The following is an 18,506-nucleotide window of genomic DNA, read 5'->3' as shown; positions in this document are numbered from 1 at the left end:
GTTGAATTTTTCTTAAGAATACTATATTTTTTTCCAAAATCTTGTCTGAACTTTGTCAACATAGAGTACTTTTATCAATTTCTATTACAGTTTATTAAAACAGTTTTCTAAAACGCGAAATAACACTGCTTTTTTATAATGCAAAAGTGTGACGTCACACCATCTGACCCCCCCCCCCCCCTCAACTCATCACACACCGTCTCATAAATGACGAGTGTGACGTCATTTATTTACGACACGGGTCATCCAGAAACGGCGTCACACGCCTAGGTGGATGGATGCTACAGACTTTTGTGACAATGTGTGGTGGGGGGGGGGGTCAGAAAGTGTTACGACAACTTTTTGTGCTCTAAAAAAATGCTGGTTTAAGCTGTTTTTAAACGTATTATCTTTGTACTGAAAATTGATAACTACGCTGAATGGTGATCAAGCTAAGTCAAAATTTTAAAGTTCGTTGTTTAGAAGACACACATAGAGAAAGAATAATTTTGAGAATTAAGATGGGGTGGGGGGGGGATCTGGCATTTTGTGACGATGTGTAACGATGGCAAACGAAAGGCACATATCGTTTAAAAAGCAATAAGTCTTGTATTGAGAACCCAATAATTTTCTGACAGAATGTGTGCCGAAAATATATGGATGTTTTAATGGGAGTGTCTATCGTTGTTCCAGACACGGACTTAAATTAGCCTTACTTTTCTTTCACGTTTAATACGAGCATTGTTTTTTTTTTTCTAGCAACTTCAGGTTCGGATTAAAAAAAAAAACAACGAATGTTATTCTTAAATTTATTTAAATGCTAATATTGTGTGTTGTTTTATTTATTTCGGGAATACAATTTAATTATTTATCCTTAAGTTTTTACTTGGGTATGACAACTTGTTTGAATGTTTATCTGGCCAATACACAGTAGCATCCCAAGACATGGAATGCGGGCCGCCAAGGCAAAAAATCGTAAAATAAATTGAAAAAAACAAACAACAAACTCTGAACCTTTATTTAGTCGAATGACACCTGAGTTATCACACAGCGTTACAACCGAGCTAGTGATGCCAACAAATAAAATTACTTTAATTGATTAATTAAAACTTTGCATCTTGGAAATAACTCGTCCCTTGCGTTAATGTGTGCGTACAATAATTACACATTTCTAATATAAACATATAAAAAAAACTGCAAATTAGTTAGCTTCGTTAACACACCATAGTGTATATTTCTTAGGCTTATTTCAATTTTCAATCTGCTGCAAAATCCCAAATATGCAATTGGTCCTTTGCAATCTTAAATGGACACCGCCTGCTACATCATTTTTCCTCCTACGTATTTGCTATAGTGAAAAATGTAGGTCTACATGCAGATATCGAATATGTGATTTTATACAAAATTCTTACTTTAGAAAAAGTTATTTTATTACTGTCTCACCAAATACTTTATTCCACATTAATGTGAGTAGAAACAAAAAATAACCTTAATTTCCTGTTTTTACTAATGAAAATTAATACGGGGCCGCTTTTTAAGCTTCACCGCTAACAGGAAGTGCAATTTTCAAGATAGATAACTCAGGGTTGTTTTTGTTTGCTGAGAGGGTCGTTTGATTTTATAAATTAGATCTGGATCTAGATATCTAGAATAAATTACGCAGCAAGATGCCTGGGCAAATGTTTGATCATATTCGCGAATTATATCAAGCGGAACTCTATGAGGATCTAAAACAGCTGGTTAGCACATAAGTTCTGAAAATATTACCTAGACCTAATTTTATCAACCACATCAGATGACATGGACCATGGATAAATTAAAACAAAATCTAGATCAGTAGATCTAGAATCTAGATCTAGTAGATTTTCTCACTAAATCTAAAATTTACGCAATTTTCAATTTAAACATGACCACTGAATAATAGACATTCAAATTTAATCCATTAGGCACTAATTTTGTAGTTTTTAGTTCATTTTAAACTTTAGGCCTAAACTAAACTAAATTACTTTAAAATTTAAAGTGTTTGGCACAAGCCTAATTCTTGTTTTCAAGTATTGGTTTGGGTTTTAACTGTTAGGCCTATAGCTTTATAAAATAAACTGTTATAAATAGATTGCAATAAATAAAATAGAAATGTTAGTTAGGGCCTAAGGGTCGTCCATAAATGACGTCACACTCGTAGGGGGGAGGGGTCCGTAATTTTGTGACGGTGTGTGATGAGGGGGAGGTGGCATCAGATGGTGTGACATCACTTTTTTGCATTATAAAAAAGCAATGTTAGAAAAAGAGTTTTAGCCGTTATTTCGTGTTTTAGAAAACGGTTTTGATAAATTGTAATAGGAATTGATCAAAATACTGTATGTAGACTGAGTTCTGACAAGATTTTGGAAAAATATCGATGTTTTAAGAAAAATTCAACAGCAATTTTGAGGGGGGTTGTAGGCTGAGGTGTGACGTCATTTTAGGGGGGGGGGGGTCTGGCTTTTTGTGACGGGGGGGAGGTAGTAATTGTCAAAAAAGCGTGACATCATTTATAGATGAACCCAGGGTTTGTACGCAGTCTGGAAAAAGTCTTGAATTTAGAAAAGTGAATTTAAGACTTAAAAAAGTCTGGAAAATCGCTAGTTTTTGGGCTGGATCTTTTAAAAGTCTGGAAAAAGTCTGGAATCCAGTTTTAGAAACAAAACTTCTCCACGAAGTCCATATTTTCCTACTTTAAAAATTCTATTTTAAAGTGAAATTACTCCAATTTTTTCCCCCCGCGCTTGCGCGCGGGTTTACACTGTTGTGACGTTTTTTGCTGGTTCGCAAAAAAAAATAATTACTACGTCATTGGAAGAGGAGGGGAAGGGAGGGGAGAGATATTTTGTGTCGCGACTGATAGTGTTACAAGTATTTAAAATTATCATTTAAATTTAATGAAAGAATGATCGCCCTCAGAATTGTTATGCTCTCGATTTTACCCGCTATTTTTCATTGTTTAAGTTTGTATGCAGGCAGTCATAACAAAAAAGTTATGGGGGAGGTGTGTGAGTGGTAGTTTAGATATAATCTATTTGTTTGTAAGGGTCATCCATTTATGACGTCCAAAAAAAAATAATTCGTATTTTAAACCCACACCCCCTGTCCACATGCGTTCACTTACTTTGGATTAATATTAACATTTATAAGATTAATAAGTCGTGAGGCCTCCTTAAGCTCATACCTGTATTTCTGTTTGCTTCAGCGGTCGCTTACCAAAGGGGTCATCCATAAATGACGTCACACTCGTAGGGGGGAGGGGGGTCCGTAATTTTGTGACGATGTGGTATGAGGGAGAGGGGGTTCAGATGCTGCGACGTCACACTTTTGCATTATAAAAAAGCAATGTTAGAAAACGAATTTTAGACGTTATTTCGCGTTTTAGATAACTGTTTTAATAAATTGTAATAGTTTAGACAAAGTTTTAGAAAAATATCGATGTTTAAAAAAAAATTCAACTGTAATTTTGAGGGGGGTTGTAGGTTGAGGTGTGACGTCATTTTAGGGGGGGTCTGGCTTTTTGTGACGACATGTGACTGAGGGGAGGGGCGAGGTAAAAATCGTCAAAAAAGCATGACGTCATTTATGGATGACCCCAAAGAGGTACTTTTTTTAAATTTAGGAGTCGTCCATAAATGACGTCACACTCGGAAAAGTCGGGAGGAGGGTTTCAGAAAGTTTGACGACACGCTCTTGCAATAATGTTTGGGTAGATATAAATACAGTGTATTGTTTACACGCTGGGTTGGTTTTTAAAACACAAGCACAGATTTCAATGCTGCCGATTGAAGCTAGACTACCCCGCCCCTCCATGTAACTACGGTCACTTGTGTGAACTCACCGTGACCCTAAGTATGTAGTTGATACTGCTTGGTAAGGAGGGTGGGGGGTATAAGTCACATCACAGTTCATGTTATGACGTATTAAACAGGCATACGGAGGCCTAGACTACTATGACCTCACAATGACCCCTTCACGGTGTCTTGTGGTTGTGAGGGGAGGGGGGGTCAGGAGGATTCCGGCAATTTTTTTTATTGCAGACCCGTTTCTCAGCTATGAGCATAAACAGTGAATGATGTGGTTACAGCCTGCAGAATGGTTTTTTTTTTTTTTTGCTCCAATTTTTTTCTTTACAAGTAGCATATTATATTAGGCTACGGAACAATAGCAGACCTAAATTAATACATTACATTATTATTCTTTAAAGTAATTAACTCTCACTATTATGCAATACCATTTTAATAAAAGTTTAATTGAAAACATAAGCAATTTGATCATGAACAGATTACATAAGTCTAATGTTTAAAACAAAATAGCTGCATCATTTTAATCAATTATTTTAATTATTAAAATTTTAGGTGTAGTGGGTAGGCAAACTAAAAAAAGTGATTTTCTGTTGGCTAGAGAAAGTTCAATATAAATATATCTCAATTGCCTAAAATAAATGTCAATTTAGTATAAGTAATTATAATGAGAGTACAAATGGTACATTTTATAAATTATTCACGAACACATTATATAAAGTCTGGAATTTTTCCAAAAAAGTCTGGAAAATGTCTGGAAAAAGTCTGGAATTTCATTTTGAAAAAGTAGTACGAACCCTGTGAACCCTTACCTATGCAGAACAATTTATCACTATCAAATAATAATTTAAAAAAAAAAATTAAACATAATTAAAAGTTCACTTTAATGTGTGATTTTAATCAATGATTTTCAGTTTTGTATTGTGATTTCCATTCTGTTTATCAATGATTTTCAGTTTTGTATTGTGATTTCCATTCTGTTTATCAATGATTTTCAGTTTTGTATTGTGATTTCCATTCTGTTTATCAATGATTTTCAGTTTTGTATTGTGATTTCCATTCTGTTTATCAATGATTTTCAGTTTTGTATTGTGATTTCCATTCTGTTTATCAATGATTTTCAGTTTTGTATTGTGATTTCCATTCTGTTTATCAATGATTTTCAGTTTTGTATTGTAATTTCCATGCTTGATGGCAATGCTGGAGGAGACCTGGGTGAGATCCTGTCCTTACCTCAGAAATACCAAAGTCTGGTCTATTATGGCGAAGCACTGTACCAACTAGGGGAATATAAAAAGTCAGAAGTAAGTCTATGACTATTATTATAGACTTACTGAGGAAAATAATTTGTTATTTAACTTGTCTTTTAGTCTATAAAACCTAAACCTAACAGTAAAATTTGTATGCACCATATTATTAGCTAAATAATTACATGTGAATAACTAGAATGCTCATTATTTGAATGTTGGTTATTTCTTTGAAAATATTTGCTCATTTGCATTAATCTTGCTCTGAAGTGCCCCTAATCTGTAAATACATGTTATCTTGTGTCATATCATTACTATTGTTGGATATAAAATACAATGAATTTTTTTTCTCATCACAGAGTGTTTTTATGAGGTGCTTACAGTTAAGAAAGACACTTAACAAAAGCAAGATCAAAACAGTTTCCTCAACAGTAAGTCTTTGGAAATGTATATTTAGCCTTCTGTTTGTTTTGTTTTTTTTACACACAAAGGGTAATTTTAGCAAGTTTATGATATAGTTAAACAAGCTCTCTTTTACCTATGATTTTATGTTTTGGATATGCACAATGCATCATACAGAAATGTAATTAATCTGGAAAGATATAGTTTTATCAGCTTTGTATTAAGTTCATCTTCTTTTTTAAAACTCTATTTTTATTTAGGAGCTGACATCTGAGGTAGATCTGAAGTATAAAATTTACCAATGTCTTCACAAGATGAAGCAGAATGTCGAAGCTCTTAATATAGTAAGTCCATTTTTTTCCTCCAAAATATTTTAGTGTCAGGAATCTTTCATTTTTTATGCCTTTAGGTACATAGAATATTTTTTTAAAAAGTCACAAAAATTAATGCATAATTGCTTCAGTAATTTAACAATAATAAACATTTTTAATTTGTGAAAATTATTTTAAAAAGCTGTCACAACTTCAAAACATCCTGTATAGTAATCATTCAATCTCAGTTAGTATTTTCCTACTTCCTGATCTGATTATTTTTATCAATAGTTAGAAAGTATAAGCACAAAGAAAAGGACTGCCCGTGTGAACCTTGCCCTAGCCAAACTTTACTTACATGAAGGAAGAGACAGATCAGCTATCACATGTTATAAAGAACTTATTAGGTAAGGAAATTTATACTGATTGAAAGATAATACAATTTTAGTGTACATTTTTGGTCATTGTGTCTCTTTTGGACTTGACTGACAGTATAGTAGATGATGTAGAGTTCATCTGTTTCTGTGTCCATAGCATATGAACAAAGGGTGTGGTCAGCTCAATGCACAACCATTTTCACTTTCCCTAATTTCAGTCAGATACCCATCAGAGTTGGGTGGACTTATGTACATCCTACAGGCGCTCCAGACTTTTAGTTTTAGGTCCCATATTGTTTGTTTACAATAAAGTATTGTTTGTGGTCAAGTTTTTGATCTTGTTTGTTGTGTGTGATGTTCCAGAGAGCACCCTCTAGCCCTTGATGCTCTGACAAGTCTCCTGACTCTAGGCATGAGGGGTGTGGACCTAAGCTCTTATGTCATCAACAGTATCCCTCAGTCGTCGTGTGATTGGTACAGTGCTTTCTTTCATCTACATACATTGTGTAACTAGCAGAATAAAATGTTAATTGAAAAGCTTAAATAATAAAACTATCAACGATTGCATCAATGATAGAGATTGAAATGTATGTTAAAAAAAGTAAATGCATTAATTATTAAAAAATATTCCCGCAGGTTAAATAGTTGGATCAAAGGTCAAGCCCGTATGGCATCTAAAGAGTACAGTAGTGCCATAACCACCTTCAGATCTATGGAGCCTAAGGTCAGATATCTCTTGTTGTCATACTGTTAAACATAGCATACAAACCTTGGTTTCTATTGACATCAAACTTTACATTATTGAATAGAGCAATTAGCCTTGATCAGATACATGGTGCCCCTAATTTTTACTAGCCATCGGTACCCTTTTCAGGTGGATTATAGGTCTATATATTTTTAATGTTATAGGCCTACATTTTTCAGAAGAATATTTTAAAAATAGTTATTGGTCAAAACGCAATGTGCTTGCTTGCTACAGGTTTAATGATATTAGTGACAAAGCAAAGAAATAACTAAATAGCTAAAAGTCCGACACATTTAAAAAAACATAGGCTACTAATCCCTATTAGAAAAAATAAAACCAAACTATATACATAATTAGTGAACACAACACCATATTAAATGCACACATTGATTAAAAGACTTAAATGATTCCGTTAAAAACCCAGCTTTTCAATGGTATTTATGTTCTTTTTTAAGTAATTTGTATTAGTTTGGCCGAGCAAATTGTATAAATTTCACAAATTACGTCTCGATAAGTAAATCTATAGATCTAAATCAAATTTTAATGAAATAGTTCATTTCTTCATATTCTAAAATTGGAAGATGACACCATTGGCTTTGTGTACTTTTCGTACTTCAAGCATATGACATGTGACATCATCAATTTCGGCGTTCTTGTCTCAACTATAAACACTTTTCCTGCTGCATAATTAAAACTACATTCGAATATGCATTTATTTTTTATTTTTCTTCTTTAAATAAAATTTTGTTTATACATTTAAAACATCTACCATATTATTTTTAACAAAAGTCCGTATCAAGTTCTCCATATATCGCTGAAGATTCTGATGTGATATCCTGCAAAAATATTTTGCGGACAGAGTGAGAGAGCGAGAGAGAGAGGTGCGCACATGGGCTTTTATATATTAGGATTGTTGTACCTAATAATCAAAAGATTGTTATATGTGAAAGTGTACCATTTATTTCCTGTACCAGCATGGTTTAAAAGACAATGTACTCATCTTGAGCTATCTCGGGGAGGCGTGTTTTCATGGTGGCCATTACACACAAGCTATGGCTCAGTTTAGGAGGGTAAGTCTAGGGAGCTTTCAAATATTTTACTAGATTCAAGGTCTCATTCATAAATAATTGTATGGTTTCTTATTACACTCAATATAATATTAAGGCAATCATTCTTTTTAACATACTAGAGTTTGTGTTCTGTAGAACTCTAACACAGTGTTTACACTTGCAACATATATACTATACATGTCTAGAAAACATAAACATGCAGCAAGTAAGTATACATGTTACTAAGAAAAAATGTTTTCATATAACATTTACTCAATGCAGGTTTTTTCCTTGACATGTATAGTAAGTGTAAACACTGTAAGATTCACCAAAGTTATTTTATCCTTTTCACTGCCTCATTAAGAAATACAAACCAATGATAATCACAACCCAGTAATTAAAATAAATGGTTAAATATCTTCCCTGTTTAGGTCCACATCATTGACCCCTTATACTTAAAGAACATGGACATGTATGCATATCTTTTGTTCAAAGAGAAAAAAACAGAGGATCTGCATTTGTAAGTATTATGATATAGCATCTAACATCAAGATCACTGGTTTACAAAACCCTCTAACATGATATTTAAATTTTACTTTCACTATTTGTATACTTGCCCTTAAACAAGACATTAAAAAAAATCTCTCCTATGAAATATAGATTAGCCCAAGGTCTGATGTCTGTATCAGAGCATGCTGTAGAGCCCTGGGTTGCCATGGGTTACAGCTCTCTAGCACTTCACTCATCCAATGCCAACAAAAACAAAACCATCAGAGCCATATATTGTGCACAGAAGGTATGGTGTCTGTTATCTATAAACACTGTGGTCTTTTGGTTTAGTTAAACTATGCTTTATTAGTTTTACATATCTTCACTGTTTATTTGTTCTTTAATTTTATGGGCTTTATTTGAAATGCGATATCTCTACTATTGTGTTTTGGATAATAAACTTGCTACTAAAGTAGCTGTACTAACCCTGTGTCCCATGTAAACCTCCACAGGCTTACTCTATAGACAACCTCTCAGTCCAAGCACTCGTCTTAAAAGGCACAGCTTTGTTGGATATGAAGAAAGGACCACAGGCTATGCAACACTTCCAAGAAGCTGTCAGAATGGCTCCTAACAGATTTGAAGCTTACCAAGGTATTTTCTTATCTATATCCATTCTGATATTGCCTTGATAGTTACTTAAAGATGATATTTAAAATTACAATTTTTAATCAAAATGATGATGTTTATTTATTGTTTAAATTATTTCAGGTTTAATAGATTGTTATGTGAGCAATAGAAAAATCAAAGAGGCCTTAGCATGGGCGATGAGGGCATGTAAAACAATTGGCAACAATGCCAGAACATTTACAGTGAGTGGATTAGTTCATGTTGTTTATTTTGTTGCTCGTCATTACTAGTTTCTGGACCTTCTCAAATACTTTCTCACTTTTTGTTCCAGCTTGTGGCTCATGTTTTAGCCAAGGACCCTGCCACAGTTGCTAAGGTAACTTACTTTATTTTTTAAACTGCTCTTTTTAATGAAAGAATTTTAAATGCTTTATGCTTGTATGCCTACTTTAAGTAGTACAGGTTTCATAATTTCAATAGGTTTTCAAACAGTTCTGTACTATAGTATCATATTCTCTGTTACCAAAAGTTAAACAATCCTCAGGCCAAACAGTATTTGAATCGGGCCATGACATTTGATGGCAACCTGCTTGACCCAGTTTACCTGATGGTGGATCTGCTGATACAGGAACAAGACTTTGCTAAGGGGGTTGAACTGTGAGTATTTCAAATAGAACAAGACTTTGCTAAGGGGGTTGAACTGTGAGTATTTCAAATAGAACAAGACTTTGCTAAGGGGGTTGAACTGTGAGTATTTCAAATACAAAACCAGTTCTATTCAAACTATAAAATTCACTTTACAGACTAGGTGAGTTTTGTTGTATTGCAATGATTCTCCATGTAGTAAAAAGAAAGTTTGAAGCTGTAGGGAAAGACACCTGTCAGTGTGCCTCATTTAAATCTCTGTACATTTAAATCTCTGTACATTTAAATCTCTGTACATTTAAATCTCTGTACGTTTAAATCTCTGTACATTTAAATCTCTGTACATTTAAATCTCTGTACATTTAAATCTCTGTACATTTAAATCTCTGTACATTTAAATCTCTGTACATTTAAATCTCTGTACATTTAAATCTCTGTACGTTTAAATCTCTGTACATTTAAATCTCTGTACATTTAAATCTCTGTACATTTAAATCTCTGTACATTTACATCTCTGTACATTTAAATCTCTGGAGCCTTGACTGAACTGAATGTCTTTATCTGCTCCATAGACTGAGAAAAATGTTAGAGAATCACAGCACCACAAGGTTACATCAACAGTTGGCTGATTGCTTGGCCAGCATGGATCAGAGACAAGAAGCTTTAGATCAGTATAGCATATCTCTCAGGTAGGATAGATTGTTGTCTTCTCCTGGCTTAGATCAGTATAGCATATCTCTCAGGTAGGATAGATTGTTGTCTTCTCCTGGCTTAGATCAGTATAGCATATCTCTCAGGTAGGATAGATTGTTGTCTTCTACTGGCTTAGATCAGTATAGCATATCTCTCAGGTAGGATAGATTGTTGCCTTCTACTGGCTTAGATCAGTATAGCATATCTCTCAGGTAGGATAGATTGTTGTCTTCTACTGACTTAGATCAGTATAGCATATCTCTCAGGTAGGATAGATTGTTGTCTTCTACTGACTTAGATCAGTATAGCATATCTCTCAGGTAGGATAGATTGTTATCTTCTACTGGCTTAGATCAGTATAGCATATCTCTCAGGTAGGATAGATTGTTGTCTTCTACTGGCTTAGATCAGTATAGCATATCTCTCAGGTAGCATAAATTGTTATCTTCTACTGGCTTAGATCAGTATAGCATATCTCTCAGGTAGGATAGATTGTTATCTTCTACTGGCTTAGATCAGTAGTACATTTATTTTTGTCTATGTATGTTATATAACTAATTATTTTAAATAGCTTTGCTCACTTCAATCTTTGTCAACAGTATTTTATTTTTAAAAAGTATATTTTTGTAATCTGTAAAAAATTAAAAGCCCTAACAATATGATCAGCAAATTTTTAAACCTGTTTGCAGCCTTGACCCCAATAACTTTCGAGCAAGGGAAGCAAGTGAGAGAGTAGAGAAACACAATGAGATGGGTCTGGATGGTACATTTGATGTTGAACCTGAGGAGATGATGAACCCTAGTGATGGGGAGGTAACTCTCTTTTCCTTTTTTTTTTAAAACTTAAACACAGCTACAAAAATATTTTGATTTGGTGCATATGTTTAATGTAAACGTCATGGATCATAGTGTACCTTATAGTGATCTAAAAGGTGTCACCAAAATAAATCTTAAAGATTTAAATCTTTGTGAATATATTTTGTTCAAAAATTTTTCCCATCAATATTTAACATAAGCAATGCCCTCTCTCATAATAAGGATTTCACTCCTCTGTGTTGGTCTCTGATCTTCAAATAAAATTTTTTGTTTGAACTTAAAAAATGTTCTCATAGAATTTTTGATTGATCATTAAACAATTTCTTCTAGAATTTAAGTTCATCATCTTTTTCCCTTTCGAGCCCAAGACTCATGGGGCTGTTGAAGTAGAGTTCATCTGCTTCTTAGACCTCAGCATAAGAAGGGATAGTGTGGTCACCACTATGCCCAGTCGCCTTTTTTCCCTAAAACATGAGTTAGATACCCATTAGAGTTGGGTGAACCCAGGGACTTTCTACTGATTTGAACCCGGATTTGAACTTGAGACTTCTGGGTTAGCAGTTAAGCTCTCTACTGCTAGGCCACGCTATCCAATAGAATTCTAGTTAGATCATAAAAATTTCTCCTCTATGTTTCTAGTTTGACCATAACTTAATGAATGAATATCTCCCCATTTGTTAGCCTGACTACAGTGATATGGAGAGTACCTGGTCAGAAACAGAGTTCAGCCAGCCATGACAATTGTTGCCACCTCAGTGATTCCAGTGATAAAAGAAGTGTCTGCCTGTTGGCTTATCAGAGACTCAAAATCTGGAGTTTGTAGCAGTGCTTGTAGTTTTGGTAGTTTGACTGATATTTAAAGGGGAAAAGTTGCTAGCTAAGTTCTTCATAACAGCATTATTTCTCTATTGAAAGGTTCATATTCTAACAATACATTTTTATGTCACATCAAAGTAAAGTCAGGCTTTGACCTTAAGTGCAAGGCTGCATGTCAAAATTTTATGTGAGATTTGTCTGGTTGTGTGAGTGGAGGTCTGACTAAATTTTGTGTGAGATTTGTCTGGTTGTGTGAGTGGAGGTCTGACTAAATTTTGTGTGAGATTTGTCTGGTTGTGTGTGTGGAGGTCTGACTAAATTTTGTGTGAGATTTGTCTGGTTGTGTGTGTGGAGGTCTGACTAAATTTTGTGTGAGATTTGTCTGGTTGTGTGAGTGGAGGTCTGACTAAATTTTGTGTGAGATTTGTCTGGTTGTGTGTGTGTGTGGAGGTCTGACTAAATTTTGTGTGAGATTTGTCTGGTTGTGTGTGTGGAGGTCTGACTAAATTTTGTGTGAGATTTGTCTGGTTGTGTGTGTGTGGAAGTTTGACTAAATTTTGTGTGAGATTTGTCTGGTTGTGTGTGTGTGGAAGTTTGACTAAATTTTGTGTGAAATGTGTCTGCTTGTGTGTGAGAATTTGACAACTGCTGTATGTTCTCATCAATCTAATGTAAAACATAAGCTGCCAACCTACTGTACATTTTGTGGTTTTGTTTTGTTTACAAAATGTAATCCAACACTACTACAATCTCTTTGGTATGTGTGTTAAAATATACTGACATTTTGTTTTAAAGATAAATTCCTTTTTCAAATCTTACCATTAATTGATGACTTTCAAGGATTGTATATATAATTTACAGACATTTTTAGTTCCATCCTGTAAGAATAGGCTATACAAATGAACTTTAAAATTAAAACTAAAAGTGACTAACCAAACAACTATGGCAGTGATTTCAACCATTGCTGTTTTGCAAATAGATGTGACTGGACATTTTAATTTTTAAAGTGTTTTTTTTTTTAATTTTGTTCCTTGAACTGAGTCCATTTTTTTAAATTTTTCTGCCACAACTTGTGTTACTACTGTAACTGCTGTGGTACATTGAAGTCACATTTCTTCTAACAAAACATCTGTGATTACAGGCATTTCAATTTGTCTTTCAGTCTCTCCACAAATGATGTCCATATTTTATCTCATGTTTTCTCACTTCATTCAAATTATGACTCTGGCTTGGGTTTTAAATGTTGAACAATAACATGCTGACAAAATTGCATTTTAAATTTTATTATTGACCTCTGTCCCCCTCCTTGACCCCAGCCATCTTACACCATGTGTTGGATGTCCTTGACCTCAGCCATCTTACATCATGTGTTAGGATGTCCTTGACCTCAGCCATCTTACATCATGTGTTAGGATGTCCTTGACCTCAGCCATCTTACATCATGTGTTAGGATGTCCTTGACCTCAGCCATCTTACACTATGTGTTAGGATGTCCTTGACCTCAGCCATCTTACACCGTGTGTTAGGATATTCTTGACCTCAGCCATCTTACATCATGTGTTAGGATATTCTTGACCTCAGCCATCTTACACCATGTGTTGGATGTCCTTGACCTCAGCCATCTTACACTGTGTTAGGATGTCCTTGACCTCAGCCATCTTACACTGTGTTAGGATGTCCTTGACCTCAGCCATCTTACACTGTGTTAGGATGTCCTTGACCTCAGCCATCTTACACTGTGTTGGATGTCCTTGACCTCAGCCATCTTACACCATGTGTTGGATGTCCTTGACCTCAGCCATCTTACACTGTGTTAGGATGTCCTTGACCTCAGCCATCTTACACCATGTGTTAGGATATTCTTGACCTCCAGCTGTATATTTCCCCCTGTGCTGTTCCATCTAGCCATTAAAACTCACACTGTCAAAGATGGTAGACTACACGGCTGTATAGTCAAATTGTCCTCTATATAACACTGTACATTTGGTTCCTTTTGTAAATAGAATAAACTTGTTTATAATTACTTGTATGTTGGTGTTTCGAGTTACTTTTTCATCAGGTCTTACGCTACACACATAACCTACTGGGTTAGTATTGAGCAAAGGCTAAAGGTTACCCGCTATAGTCGAGGATAGACTACGGTAAAGGGTGGTTGTACGATTTCACATCTGTCGACTTCACTCACACCGATTTAAATAACATTCTTAATGATGTGCACCAAGCTTTTAGAGTATGTAACGTAACAAACTTTTTTGGTGTGGAGGGGGGAATATTAAGTTAAGGGAAGCAACTACAGGGGTGGTGTAAGCCGTGTGCGGAGACCTAGGGGTTGGGATCTAGGGCAGTGTGTGGGGCAGTTTTAAGCCATGGGAGAAGACAGAGATGACACATTGAGGAATGTGTTTAGTTGAATATATTTTCTTCTCAGAAGTAAAATTGTGTAAAAAGATGGGGGGGGGGGGGGGGGGGGGGGAACTGATGCGCTGGAACCTTGTCATGTTATAATTATAACCAATGGGAATGGACTTGAAAAGTGCTAAATTTACGTCACGTTGTTAATGTTCGTATAATAAATCATTAGCAACATGACAGATGCCGCTAGTAAAAGTTCCCATTTCGTTCCTGATGATCCATAGGGCAGATGAAGTAGAGTTCATGACCACAACATATGAAAAGGTGTGGTCATTGCTATGCCCGGCAGCCTTACTTTCCCTAACGCGAGCCAGGTACCCATTAGAGCTGGGTAGACTCACGGACTTCCGTTCTTAGCAGTCGTGCTCTCTACTACACGATCGCGCAGACACACAACACAGCTAGTAGGTAGCCCATACAGAGGCGTAGCGACCCTTCCCGGCGCCCGGGGACATACTTTCAATTTGGCGCCCCCCTCGGGAGCAAATTTCCGATTTGCACCCCCCCCCTCCAACTTTTCATTTGCACCCCCCCCCTCAAACTTTCGATTTGCACCCCCCCCCCCTCGAACTTTTCATTTGCACCCCCCCTCAAACTTTCAATTTGGCGCCCCCCCCCCCTAAGGTCGGCGCCCGGGGACATATGTCCCCCCCGCCCCCCCCCCCCCCCTCGCTACGCCTCTGAGCCCATATCTTTTACAACACCAAGAATCATATCCCAACCCTTCTTTTTTAAAAAAAAAAAACCAACTAACCACACTTAAGCTAACGAACCCAGCTCTGATAAACAAAAACACCGTCTTTAAACGATGATTCATAACCTGTGCCAGCATCGTGTCGTGTCGTGACGTGAATTAACGATCAGAAGATGATTGGGGAAAAACTTCACCCGTACAAGCGTACGAGTTGATTTCTTTTAATTGTGTGATCCACTATTCCACGTGCTCTACTACACAATGATCTCACGATAAATCGTGCGATTTCTTAAGCCCAATTTAATAGAAGCGAAAAGTACAATATTTGTTTCGGTAGAACAATAAAAAAATATACTAGAATCTTCTGGAAGATTAATGTTTTCTTTCTATTCCACTGGCTTTTAAAATGTCAAATAATTGTTTCGTTAGGTCAATGCTTTTTTTTTTAACCTCAGCAAAATACTTTTTTTTTCCGGATGACCGCTGCCGATTTAAAATGCCTGGTCGATAAATGTTCCACCGTACTGCCGAATAGTTTGTCGAAGATGAGCACAAAGACAATTTCTTTCTAAATGACCAATACAGACTAAATATTCTCAGACAGTAATTTTGGTCGAAATTTCTTATTCGGCGAAACTAGGCGTAAAGGCTACTAGTGTTGCACATAAAACAATTTTTAAAGGGGGAGGGGGAGGTGCTGTGCTAAAATAAAACGGGGTTTGGACATTGAGGAATAATAGGTCTATGCTTTAACAAGTTCAGAGTTTCTTCCAGGCATCTCTTCGGGGGGGCGAAGCCCCCCCGAAAAATTTTTACCGCCCCCCCGAACGAAATGAAATTTATATAGAAAATATATACTTTTAACAGTGTCCGCCCCCCCGAAGAAAGTCTACCGCCCCCCCGAAAATTTCAAGTGCCCCCCCGGAGAAAAAAGTCTGGAAGAAACACTGAACAAGTTAAAGACGGGTTTGTAATCTTTCATAATAGATCGCGTGTTTCTTTCAGACTTTTCTCTCGGCGGGTGGGGGGGGGGGTACAAATTTCTCTGGGGGGTGGGGGCGGACGCTGGTAAACGTATATATTTTTTACATTAATTATATTTAGTTCGAGGTGAAAGGGTAGACGTACTTCGGGGAAGCGGAGCCCCCTTTCCCCAGAAAAGATGCCTGAAAGAAACTCTGCATTTTATCTTACAAGTTTCTCTTCCATCTGTAACAAATTCCACTGAAGATGTCAGCCAACTTCCAATATAGAGTCATTTCTTTAGGTCAAAATTAATCATTTAATTAGAAGGAACTACAAACATACAGTTTAAATAAAAATTTCAACAGCAGAGATAAATAAGAACTTCAAAACGAAAATAGAGGTATTTTTTTTTGTGAATACGGTATAATTAAGAATTAAACATTTTGCCAATGCCCCTCCCACTCCATAATCCACATCGTCATGATTAGTTAGACCCCCCCCCCCCTCCTTATAAAAATGACCCCTGGAATAACATTGCATCAGCCCCCTCGCCTCCTTTACAAAGTACAATTGTCACTTTTTAAAACTCAACTTCCTAATATATTCATTTAAATTTGGTAAAAATTAGGAATGACGTCACACTTTCTAAACTAACGTACAACATCGTCACAAGTCCAACTTCAGCAGTGCTTCATCACTTATGTAGGCCTCTTGGAACAAAGGAGATAATGTTTCCAAAAATATTTGTTTCAATTAATATTGAAGCATTATTAAAAGTAAAAGTTTCATAAACTGTGGCTTATACGGCAGCACTGTAACTAGTGGAGGTACTTAGGGGTCGTCCATAAATGACGTCACACTCGTAGGGGGAGGGGGATCCGTAATTTTGTGACGGTGTGTGATGAGGGGGAGGGGGTTCAGATGGTACGACGTCACACTTTTGCATCATAGAAAGTAATGCTAGAAAACGAATTTTAAACGTTATTTCGCGATTTAGAAAACTGTTTTAATAAATTGTAATAGGAATGGATTAAAATACTTTATGTTGACAGCGTACAGACAATATTTGGGAAAAAAATTCAACCGCAATTTTGAGGGGGTTGTAGGCTGAGGTGTGACGTCATTTTAAGGGAGGGGGTGGGGGGTTGGCTTTTTGTGACGATGTGTGACGGAGGGGAGGGAGGAAGGAGGTAAAAATCGTACCAAAAAAGCGTGACGTCATTTATGGATGACCCCCTTGGTCATTAGTATGTGGATGTTGGTGTGCGTGTTAAGAAAAAGTTAAACCCGATCATTCAACAACTTGTCTTTATGTATTATTTATGTTAATGGCCCACACAATGTGCACTTAATTACCAATCATCTAACAATAGTTGAAATTTTTGTTACTGTATTTTGTCGAAATATTTATGTTTGTAACTATACATTGATTTGAAAAACAACATACTCTGTATATTATCACATGTAAATATTTTCTTTTTATTAAAACAGAGAGACATTGATTTTAAATCAGTGCAGCTTTCATTTGTGCAAATAGGATCGAAATATATGTGTGTGTTGAATTAGGTAATATGAGAATTAAGACGCTAAAAGTGATGAATACTGGCAGATAGGAGGCTAATCAAGGAGAATAGGCTGTCTCATAGAGTGACAGTCATAAGTCAGATGTTGTCAGTCATGATTCATATACTTTCACAGTCATCAGTCATGATTTAGATACTGTCAGTCATCAGTCGTGAGTCAGACTCCGCCCCCTAAAAGAACCCTAGCACATGTGGAATATCTCGTGGAAGGTCTGCCTGTACTTGGAACTCATGTTGTAGTAGAGAATTATCGTCACGCTTGAGTTGATGGCACCAAGCGTGTACGAGAATGACCAGGAGACAAAGAAAATATTCTGGTAAATTCCGAAAACTGTGAACTCACTGACAAACACGTTGATCAAAGACAAAGTTATATTCGGAATCGAACTCAAGATTAAAATACTCGAAATCAACATCACCATTTTCATCGCCTTCCGATCCCGAACCGACGAAACGTCTTTTATATCATTCGAGTTCTGCAGACGCCATCTTGCGTTGTGTCTAAGTTTTACAATCAGCACAGACGTAAACACAAACACAAACGACGTGGTAACGATATTCACAGACATGTAAGCGTAGTAGTCAAAGCTGTCTAGCGCTTTCCTGTCGGCTTTAAAATATATCCCTATCTTGGTGACGTTCATCCCGGGGTAAAATTTCCAGTCGTAGTAGGTTGTCGCGTACTCCGGGGCAGCTAGTGCTATGGAGAAGACGTACATTGAAACCATTGTCACCGTCGTTCTTTTCGTTGTGATCATAGTCTTCACTTTCAAAGGAAATACTATACAGATACATCTTTCTGCTGTAACATACACCATGATCAGACAC

General features: G+C 36.2%; 1 protein-coding gene across 1 annotated transcript; it reads left to right on the top strand.

The window, feature by feature from the left end:
- The first annotated feature begins 1,559 nt into the window (after positions 1–1,559).
- On the top strand, positions 1,560–14,052 carry LOC131931480 (anaphase-promoting complex subunit 7). The gene is made up of 17 exons (XM_059288291.1): positions 1,560–1,718; positions 4,970–5,107; positions 5,410–5,481; positions 5,713–5,796; positions 6,055–6,170; positions 6,504–6,614; positions 6,777–6,864; positions 7,860–7,955; positions 8,366–8,454; positions 8,595–8,730; positions 8,936–9,077; positions 9,195–9,295; positions 9,385–9,429; positions 9,598–9,710; positions 10,271–10,387; positions 11,081–11,204; positions 11,889–14,052. The coding sequence occupies exons 1-17, from the start codon at positions 1,647–1,649 to the stop codon at positions 11,943–11,945; spliced, it is 1,701 nt and encodes a 566-aa protein (XP_059144274.1). The 5' UTR covers positions 1,560–1,646; the 3' UTR covers positions 11,946–14,052.
- The last annotated feature ends 4,454 nt before the right edge of the window (positions 14,053–18,506 follow it).

Source organism: Physella acuta, unplaced genomic scaffold, assembly GCF_028476545.2.
Source record: "Physella acuta isolate Inbredline_101_S28 unplaced genomic scaffold, ASM2847654v3 ptg001978l, whole genome shotgun sequence".
Lineage (NCBI taxonomy): Eukaryota > Metazoa > Mollusca > Gastropoda > Physidae > Physella > Physella acuta.
This window is presented reverse-complemented; position numbering and strand designations above follow the sequence as displayed.

Bases quoted from the DNA above. Each gene is read 5' to 3' on its own strand.
- LOC131931480 (XM_059288291.1), top strand. From the start codon at position 1,647: ATGCCTGGGCAAATGTTTGATCATATTCGCGAATTATATCAAGCGGAA. The intron at 6,171-6,503 runs GTAAGGAAATTT...GTGATGTTCCAG, and splicing joins TGTTATAAAGAACTTATTAG to AGAGCACCCTCTAGCCCTTG. The intron at 7,956-8,365 runs GTAAGTCTAGGG...TTCCCTGTTTAG, and splicing joins CTATGGCTCAGTTTAGGAGG to GTCCACATCATTGACCCCTT.